The sequence below is a fragment of the Solanum stenotomum genome, chromosome 12, assembly GCF_019186545.1.
Source record: "Solanum stenotomum isolate F172 chromosome 12, ASM1918654v1, whole genome shotgun sequence".
Taxonomy (NCBI): domain Eukaryota; kingdom Viridiplantae; phylum Streptophyta; class Magnoliopsida; order Solanales; family Solanaceae; genus Solanum; species Solanum stenotomum.
The window spans coordinates 6,779,885-6,790,893 of NC_064293.1; the positions used below are offsets into that span (position 1 = coordinate 6,779,885).

An 11,009-nucleotide genomic window follows, 5' to 3' on the forward strand; every position below is an offset into this window, starting at 1 on the left:
TAGTTGAGACCATTATAAAGACTAGAAAACTTATATATAATCCCCTCCATCTGAAAATCAACATATTTCCCTGTTTCATTAAAAAAACTAACAATTAGTCTTACATAATACAAAAAAAAATAAAAATATACACACTTGTCACTATTTTTTCATACAAGAATCATTCAGACAGTAAACTACAAATATATTTCATTTAAAAAAATAAATCAGTTTTGATCAGATTTCATACCTACTTAATAAAAATAAATCAGATTTCATACCTACTTAATAAAAATAAATCAAATTTCATACCTACTTAATACAAATTTCATACATCCAATCATCATTTATACCAAATTTATACACTTCTCATACCAAATAGTTCATTCCTTTCGCACAAATTTATACATAATTGACAAAACTTATATAAACAATAACATTTCACATTTCATACCAACTTAAAACATTTTTAATACACTTATTCAAAATTTAAAATAACTTTTTTTACTAACTAGTTAACACACTTTGATATCAACTTAAAACAACTGTCATATAATTCTTCGAAATTTTAAATAACCTTTTTTTCACATTAGTTAATATACTTTCGTACCAAATTAATTACACTTACACTAACAAATTCATTCAAAACTATACATTTTAGTTTATTTTTTCATGAAAAAAAAACAGTATTCAATAATATAACAGAAACTTACTAAGAAAAAAATCAGTTATCAATAATATGGTGACACTAAACCACTACCAAAAAACAGAAACTTACCAAGAAAATCACTAATATTACAATTTCACAACAACTAATAAGTATTATGAACAAAACGTATTGTTTATACCAAAAAAAAAACCACATTCAATATAGTGGCGATTTACAGTTTCATTTTTTTTCTATTCCATTGAAATCCAAATAAAAATAGTAAACAATTAAAAATACTCACCTGATGTAACGACCCGTTTGGTCGTTTTGAGTACTAGAACTTTTTATTTTCATAAAATACTTTCCGATAGATTTTAAATGGGTATTTTTGACTATTCGTAACTACAATTATGAATTTAGTGGGGTAGTTTTAATAATTAATTTAGTTGGTGGTTAAAGAAGATGACATTAAAATTAATAGTAGACCACTTTTACCGCTTTTATAAGTAGCTTCATCTAATAATTAGGGTTTACTAATTTTGAGTGGTTAATTAAAAGAAAAGAGGGCTTGACGGTTGGGCACAAGCAGTAATGGAGAAGGTCGATTCAGGTAACCTAATTTACGCTTTCAATTGGGTTTACATATAATTATCTCTTGGTGGCTGAATAATTAAAGCTTGGTGAATAGATAACAGTTTGAAACTATTTTATAATTAAGATTGGTTAATAGATAGTAGCGTTAGGTTGGGTTGGAGGTGAAACTGTTAGGCAAGAATTTATATTATTATTATAATGTTAGAGGTAAGAGAATTGAGGTGTTGCATTCATATATGTGTGTATATTATATTTTAACGGAAAGTAACTAACTAATTACGTTATTGTGGTTGATATATTTTGGACAGAAATAGTGGATTGATAATGTAACTAAGGGAATCTTTGTATAAGGAATTAATGATGCTATTGATTAGAATAATGATGAGTTAAGAAGGGATAGAAAGGATGAATTGCTAATCGGAAAAGTCATGCATATAATTTTGTCTTCGTTCCTCTTGTTGTTTCTGTTGGAAATTCCAAATTCCTCTTTTGATCAGAATTACTAATGAATACAATCACCTTCAATTATCCATCATAAGCTATATGAGATGTTGTAGGTACGGTTTGTGTGTTGGATTGATTCAGTTATCTATCATAAGCTATATGAGATGTTGTAGGTACGGCCTGTGTGTTGGGTGAAGTTTGATCGTAAGATATCATATAATAAATCAAGTTTTGATATATTTAGATAGATAATTAAATATTAGGTGTATCGAATTATTTAAATTCCATTAAAGATATGCTAACGGGAGGAATTAAGACTTACCCATAGATTTGGATTTTAGGAAATTGATTATAGAATTAGGTGAGTTTTGGGTCTAGGCTAGACAAAGAATAATATGAGTGTTTATAGACTCGTTAACTTACAAATTATGCATATATACTTGATAGATTGGAAAGGTTCGGAGGCATTGAGGAAAGGAAAAGTATTGGAGAAGTAGTTGCTCGACTTCGATTCTTCGATGGAGGTAGGTTATGGTTTATTCTATTTGATAGATAAACTCTTAATAGTGATTGATATGCATTGAATGATACTGTGAAGTTCTCTATGTACTTGATTGTGTGATTGTGTGGCTTGGTTGTGTGGTTTGTGATTGGTTTAAAATCTTGAGACCGTGAGATTTATAATCTGAAAACCTCTCTATCGAAGTGATGCCTTGAATAAAGAAGGCTTGATGTAATATTATTAATGAATTGAAAAGTGGTGATAGTGTCACGTTTCGACACAGTATTTTTGGATCGGAGTGTCACGTTCCGACACGGTATTTTTTGATTGGAGTGTCACGTTCCGACACGATATTATTGGATCGGAGTGTCACGTTCCGACACGGTATAATTGGATCGGAGTGTCACGTTCCGACACGGTAACATTAAAGGTAAAAGATATTGAATTAACTTAATGTACTCAATCTCAATGAACGCATTTCTCAAATGAGTGTGATGTGGAGGCATGAGTCCTCGTGTGTGTGCTTGATATTGTGATTGATTACGTACTTGCTTTAACTGTCACTTGTTCATGTTGTTGTTTCTTATCACCTGCTAAGTGCTATAGTTGACTTTATTCTATTATTCATTGTATATTAGTTTCTATTTTGAGTTGGCCGATGTTACCTACTCAGTACATGTTGCCCCGTACTGAGCCCTACTTGTATTTTTCTTTCTTTTCCTTTTATGGAGTGCAGCGAGTGTACCATCGAATTTGACTCGCCTTCAGCTCTAGCCAGTCTCAGCATATTAGGTTTAAGGGTGAGCTATTTATTTGAGCTTGTGTTGGATTCTCTTGGTCATGGCATGATGTCCTTAGTTTTCGGACATAAACTATTTTATTCGTTTATTTTAGTGTCTTTAATACTCTTAGACTTAGTATTTGAAGATTAGATGTCCTTGATGTGATGACTTTCAGGTTTTGGGGAAAATGTGTAATAGACTTTAGAGGTTGATTTGATTGGTTACTTTAACTAGTTGTGAGCTTCAGCATTTTATTGTTATTTGGAGTTGAATTATTGATATATGTTGGGGTTTAAGTTCCTTGGTTCGCCCACTTAGGAGGTTAAGTGTGGGTGCCATTCACGACTCATTTTGGGTCGTGACACCTGAAGCAACCCATCTTCCGCCATGTCCAATTAATATTGATACGTAGTTGTCCATCACAAAAAAAACACGTGTTTTCAACAAAAAAAATCACTTTGTCGCCAGTGACAATTTCTGGAAGAAAAATGAAGAGAGAGAAACGTGAAAGAAAAATGGATAAAAATCTAATTTTTAAATTAATTTTAACAAATTGGACTGAATTAAGGAAACTGAATATTCTTAATTAGTTTGAAATTCCTTAATTCTTGCTAATTAATAATTATCTTAAATTAATTCAAATTTAATTGCCATCCCTATTTCCCTTTTTTTCATTTTTTCCTTCAGAAACATTTTATTTTAATTTCCTTTTATCTTTTTATTCTTTTCAAATCAAATGTTTTTAATTATTAAAAATAACTTTTTTTTTAATAATATGTTACAACCTAAAATTTTCAATGTTATAACTTGAAAGTCTAAATCTACTGCTATAACTCAAAAATATTAGTATAATATATGTCATATTAGAAATTTTCACACAATTTAATAGGGCTGGACTAAAACTTTTGAAGCCCATTTAAGAGAAGGATTTTTTAGCCCGGCGTGAATAAGCATATTGGTTTGTGGGGCTTGAGTAATATTAATTGGACTGGTCTATGTGCTAATTAAAAAATAAAAATAATATAGAGTATTAAAAATAACAAAAGTTCAAACTAAGAGTCATATTTAAAGTTTTAAATATTCAGAATCATCAAATGTGATGTGTTTAGTATTCCTATTACTACTGTGTCATCAGAATAATCATTTAGCATTGGTAGATGTGTTCTCATCAAGTATAAAAGTTGCATCCATCATGAAAATATCCAAACACTTGTTGCTACTCGAAACTGGTTGCATGATTTTTCTCAAACTATTAATATTTTTTTGTGTACATTTAAATATTACACGTAGTTCTTAAATTTAGTTATTTTTTAATGTTTAACTAATTGATATTGCATATAAACTAGGGAAAAATGATAAATATACCCCGAACTATTGTAAATGGTATGCAAATACCCTCCGTCATACTTTTGGGGTGCCCCTGTCATCCAAAAACTAGAGCATATATACCCTTTATACTAAAGGACATACACATGTCATAATCTTATCCACCGATCCTACATTTATCGATGAATACGATTGCGCCACGTGTCCCTATTAGTCTTCCGTTAGAGTGAAGGGTATATATGCTCTAGTTTTTGGACGGCAGGAACATCAATGTCCCAAAAGTATGACGGAGGGTATCTGCATACCATTGACAATAGTTCGAGGGTATATTTGTTCTTTTTCCCTATAAACTATAGTGAAGATGTTAAGACAACCTTGCCAGAAGCTAATTTATATGTGCTTGATGAACATGATGTGTCAGTGTTTGATACGCTATTAGTTTCATGAGTTTTTAAGGATTCATTTTTTCACTTTTAATGGTTGGAATATTATTATAGTTTTTCGTGTTTCATTGGAAAACAATTAGCTTTGTATTTCTATTTAGCTAATTATAGTTTTACTTGAAGTTGTATTATATATATAAAAAAATAAGTATTACTCCATCTATCCCAATTTATATGACTCATTTTTCTTTTTAGTCATTCATAGAAAGAATGACACATTTCTATATTTAGTACTCCCTACGTTTCAAAAAGAGTGGTCTAGTTTGACTTGACATGGTGTTTAAGAAAATAAAGAAGACTTTTGAATCTTATGGTCCTAAATTAAACTAATGTCAAATGTACAAAATTGTCCTTTAATTTTGTGGCCTTAAACATGTCACGTGGAAAGCTGAAGTTAAAATGTTACCAAGAAAAGAAAGAGGTCATTCTTTTTTAACAGACTAAAAAAGAAAGGAGACACTCTTTTTTAAACAGGGGGAGTAACAATTTAACTTTAAAATGTTCATTTACTCTTAATGAATGATTTACACGTAAACATCTATAACTTATTTTAGACCACAAGTTTCAAAAGTATTTCTTTATTTCTTAAACTCCGTATCAAATCAAACTAACTCATATAAATTGGAACGTAGGGAGTATAAAGATTATAAAAAAATATATACTTTTTTAAAAAAAAAGAGGAACTTTCGCATATAGCCTCTCAAAAATAGCCTAATTACGCTCCATAGCTAATTTTTTTTCTAATTACGATTCGTAGCTACATGTTATAGGGAGGAAAGTGGCGAGCGAGACTGGGAGAGGGAGGAGAAAGGCGAGCAAGAGAGGGCAGAGAGTGAGAGAGGTGAATTGTATGTATATCGGTTAGATAATTATATATTATACATATGTATTTGTATATTCTGGCGAGAGATTGGGAGAGGGAGGAGAGAGGCGAGCGAGAGAGGACAATAATTTGTATAATTCGCATCTCATTTGTATAATTCACAGGTACGTTTGTATAATTAACGTATTTTTATATAATTGAGTAATATAAAGTCTGGAATCATACAAATATAATAAAACTCGAAATAACGAATTGATATAAACATAAACATATGAACTTTAAACAATTATACAAAATATATTATACAAATTACATTATATAAATTTATATTATAAAAAATTCAAAAAACTACATGTTTATACAAACTTTAAAAAGTTATACACAAAAAGATTTAATGTACATGATGACAAAATTGAAAAACCAAAGGAAATCATTGTCATATACAAATACAAACCATCGTATACAAATACAAATCAAACAAAGAATTGTTAGTTGTGAATTATACAAATGCGGTGAATTATACATATACAAACGTGGCTAATTATACAAACTCGAAGTCAGCCTACATAATTAATGATTAATGTTAGTCGTGAGTGGTAATTATAGCAAACTATAGTTATGATGATTAATTAAGTAGTATAAGTTTGTTTAACCGCGTAATTTTTCCTTAAAAATAGGTTGGCCCGACATGACCCGTAGCCCATGTAATAATGAATGGGGCTGACTATTTTCTGGCCCACAAAAAATGAATCAATCCGATTTACCCTGTCAAATTTCAAAGTCTGTATGATATATAGCCCGGACAGGATGGCTAGCCCACATTGATAAACTCCAAATACTAACATGAGTTAGTATAAAAAGAAAATACTTACCTTAAATAATTTTATTACCATCGAATAGGAGTCTTCAACTTGCCATAGTTATAATCGTTCTATAATTACTTATGTATAAGTATAATAATTAAATGATAATTATTTGAGAAAAATAATAAACAATAATTATGTCTATTATAGAATTTGAAATTAATTGGAGTTATAATTATTAAGTCTCAACTTATTCAGTTATTTTTAAGTTGAAAAAAGTCATAATATTTAGAGCCTGTCAAAATTAACTTCAAAAAGTGATTTTTAAAAAACACTTTAAATAATTACATATTTGAATAGAAATGCTTAAACGAGAAAAAAAAATATTATTGATGTGTTTGGTACATAAATGCTATTGACCACATATTTTCTTATTAAAATCTGTAGAAAGTAACTCTAAATTAATTGAAATTTTGTCAACATAATTTCTAACTTTGATATTGATACACAACAAAAGATTGACTTTTGTTCGTATCTAATTTCTCACTATAATAAATAAGATAACTCTTCATCAATATCAACATAATTTTCATTTTTAATCTCAATGATGTAATTTTGTGCACTATATTTAATCTTACTTCTTAATTAGTATGATGGTGAGTTATCTTATTTTAACTATGCGTTATCTTAAAATATTTATGTTATTTTTAAAAAAGTTTTATACTTGATAAATTATGTATTCACACGAATTATTTTATATATATATTATTCCATCGGTTTAAAATAGAAGGCCTAATTTGACAAGTACGGAGTTAAAGAATATAAAATATACTTTTCAATTGTGGTCCTAAATTATAGTTATATTACATGTATTCCTTTAATTTTGTAACCTTAAACATGTCAGAAAACATGTTTTTAAAAGCATATTAATCAAAGCGATACATACATGCAAAACATATGCACTTAACTAGTTACTTTAAAAGCATGGAATCTTTGAAAATGTGTTGAGCTTTTTACCCCTCATTAAAAGACTCTATTATAGAAAAATTGTCATTTACTGTTTTTTTCAAATTATTATTCAACTATCTTTATAATATTTTTAAATTAAGGAGTTCTAAAATATATGGTAAGAAGAAAATATATTTTAAAAAATTAAATAGCCCTAAAATATATGGTAAGAGCCTAAGAGGTATTATGAGATTTAATAATTAAGGAATTCTAAAACATATGGCAAGAGAAAAATATAATTTAAAAATTAAGAAATCTTAAAATATAAGACAAGGAATAAATATACGGTAAGATGTATTAGGAGAATTAATAATTAAGAAATCATAAAATATATGGTAAAAAAGTAGCTAAATAATAATATTTTTCTTTTTTATTGTGTTGTTATTTTCTTTCAATTGTTTTAAAAATGTATTCTTCATTAATATTTTTTTATGTGAAAGGAACAAAAATGCCCTCCGTTTATAGTTTGACTCAAAAATGTCCTTACCATCAATACTCTAGTTCAAAAATGACCTTGAACTATGCGAAAGGAACAAAAATATCCTCCATCTGTAGTTTGGTCCAAAAATATCTTTGTTGTCAATACTTTGATAAAAAAAAACACCCTTATTGTTATTTAATGGGTCAAAATGCTCATTTTCCAAATAAATATATTATTATTATTATTAACACATTCTTTTTCTAATAATATTTTTTAAAATTAGCAAATATTTATCTTACTTCAATTTAGAAAAAAATAAAAATGAAATTATTTCTTATTTTATTATCATTATTTTTTATCGTTATATAAATATAAATTAATGATGATATACGATGATCTTATATATATGACTATATTATATGTCGAAAGGATACATGAAGTTATTCTATTTAATTGATAAAATGAGATTAAAAAGAAAAAAACATATTTCATACCTTTTTATTTGTTAAAGTGAATTTAGAAGAAAGAAAACAAGAATAGTGTTCTTAAATAATATTTTAATTAGGAAAAAGATGTGTTTAAAAAGAAAAAATAATATATTTATTCGTAAAATGACATTTTTGACCCATTTTGTAACTATAAGGATATTTCTGGACCAAAGTATTGACTGCAAGAGCATTTTTGAACCAAAGTATTGACGGTAAGAGCATTTTTGAGCCAAACTATAAGCGGAAGATATTTTTGTTCCTTTTACATAGTTTAAAAATATTTTTGACCCTTTTTCCTTAAATTGAAGGTAAATATATCAATCAATCTATATATAGTACATATAATGTAAAAGTTTTCTTCTATAACAACTTTAGGTTGTCCTCTTCTATTTTATCAAAATCTTTTTTTGTGTTGTATTATTATGTTCATGTATAAAGTAGTTTGTTTTTCTCTGACTTTATTGTTTAGAGTGTGTTTTTCTATATCAGTACCAACATAATTTTGACTTTTCATATCAATATAATTTTGACTTTTGATCATATCAATGACGAAATTTAGTTAAATACATTTATATTTTGCTCTTTAATTGTTAGTGTTGTAGTGAATTATCATGTTACTTTTTGAATACACTTTTTATCTTAAAAATATCACATTAATATTTTTTTTAAAATTCTAGTTAATCACTTAACATACACATAATAATTTTTTTATGTGTTTATTATCAATTAACGCAATACACACTTATAATAATACAAAACACATACATTTAGCTAGTACTAATGCTAAATAAAAAAAGAGTATCAAGAAAACATTTAGGCAAAATATTTGATTAAGTAAATACTGATAACATAATAAACTAGAAAATAATGAGATTAGAACATCTTCCTCTGTTTCCTTAGAGTAGGAATACTCTGCTCATTTCTGAAGAAATTTTGTGGATCCACCATTGATTTCACTTTCACCAACCTATCAAAATTATTTTTAAAATACTTGGTCCCATATACTCTTCCTTTTTCTAAACTCTGTGGACCTTGATCATTTATACCAATATCAAGATCCCTATAATTCAAATAAGCTTGTCTTGGGTTCTTTGAAACATATGGGGTCATGAAACTGTACAAATCTCTAATTTGTGATAAGTAATCTTTTTCCGCTGCTAATCCTTCTTCATGCCAATTCACTGAGTACTGAATCTTGAAAAGTATACCTGATCTGTGAGGAAATGGTGTTTCTCCTTCTGCAATCTCACCCATTCTTCCTCCGTATGGATTGAATACCATTCCTGCTTTTCCTAAAGAAATTATCTTCTCGAAAATTGACTCCAACCCATTCTTAGGAATTGGGGTTTGTACGTAATCGGATTTTCTTTTCAAGTAATTTAATGGATCCCCTTTTCTGTTCAACAAGGCTTCTGGTTTTGTCGTGTTGTCGAAATTTGCCCATTGTAGTACTGAATCAATCCAACTCATTTCCAAACAATCTTGCTTTGTTAATCCCAAAAGAGGGAATTCTTTGCTTATTATAGACATTAATCTATTAGAATCACCCAGGAACAACGCGATGAATGTTGCTCGTATCGATTTAGTACTCTTTGCACCCTTGGCCTTCGCCTTCACTGTGATGGGCTGTATAAGTAGCCTCATGTACAGATCATTGTCGATTTTGCTAGCAACATTCTGCCATTGAACAACAGCGTCGGTGGTAGTGTTATCTTCTATAAACCTTTCAACTCTGAAATAGGTCACGGTTTGTGGTACTGTAACGAGTTGGATTTGAAAGGCTAGAATAACACCAAAACTAGCACCACCACCGCCTTTAATCGCCCAAAATAAATCTTCGCCCATCGATTTACGATCCAAAATTCTACCAGTAACATCAACCAATCGAGCATCCAATACATTATCAACAGTAAGTCCAAACTTACGAAGCATATTCCCATAACCACCACCACTAACATGCCCACCCACACCAACAGTCGGACAAACCCCGGCAGGAAAACCGAGAACTTCACTTTTCTTCCAAATATTATAATAAATCTCCCCTAAAATAGCACCTGTTTGTACCCAAGCCGTTTTATCATTCGTATCGATGGAAATTGATCGTAAATTAAACATATCAAGCATAATAAAAGGCACATCAGAGATATACGAAATGCCCTCATAATCATGGCCACCGCTACGGATTTTAAGCTGTAAATTAGTCTGTTCGGTACAAATAACAACTCCGGAAACCTGAGATTCCACCGTCGGTGTGACAATTATAACCGGTTTGGAAGTTGTGGAGGAGTTGAAAAACCGGCCATTTCTGATATAGGCTTGTAAAATGGAGTTAAACGAAGGATCGTTTGGAGAGTAGACAATTTTCGAGATTTCTGATTGAGGAATTGAGTTTTTTGTGAGACAATTGACAAAAGTGTCATACACAGAAGGAGGAGAAGAAGAAGCATGAAAAGATAAGGAATTGAATTTTAAAAGAAAAAAAAGAAAGAAAAGAAAAGAAGGAGACATGATTTTTATTTTTTATTTTTATGACTTTGGTAGCTTTTGGGTTAAAGGCTAAAAGGGTATGGATTTATATATAGAGTGATAAATTTAGGAAAAGGAAATAAATAAAAGAGAATCAAGTTTAAAGTTTTTCAATTCACACAAATGGATTGTGCGGTTTCTTTGCATGACTAATTAATTACAATAGTACCCTAATAATTTGTGGATCATAAAGTTGATCAATTTATTTAATCATTTTTACC

The 11,009-nt window shown here is 29.1% G+C and overlaps 1 protein-coding gene across 1 annotated transcript; it reads right to left on the minus strand.

Annotated features, from left to right (window-relative positions):
- Positions 1-8,986: 8,986 nt before the first annotated feature.
- LOC125849155 (berberine bridge enzyme-like 21) lies at positions 8,987-10,797 on the minus strand. The gene has a single exon (XM_049529177.1). It carries the CDS (start codon positions 10,768-10,770, stop codon positions 9,136-9,138), a length of 1,635 nt encoding a protein of 544 aa, XP_049385134.1. The 5' UTR covers positions 10,771-10,797; the 3' UTR covers positions 8,987-9,135.
- Positions 10,798-11,009: the final 212 nt, after the last annotated feature.

Coding starts and splice junctions, on each gene's coding strand:
- LOC125849155 (XM_049529177.1), bottom strand. CDS start 10,770: ATGTCTCCTTCTTTTCTTTTCTTTCTTTTTTTTCTTTTAAAATTCAAT.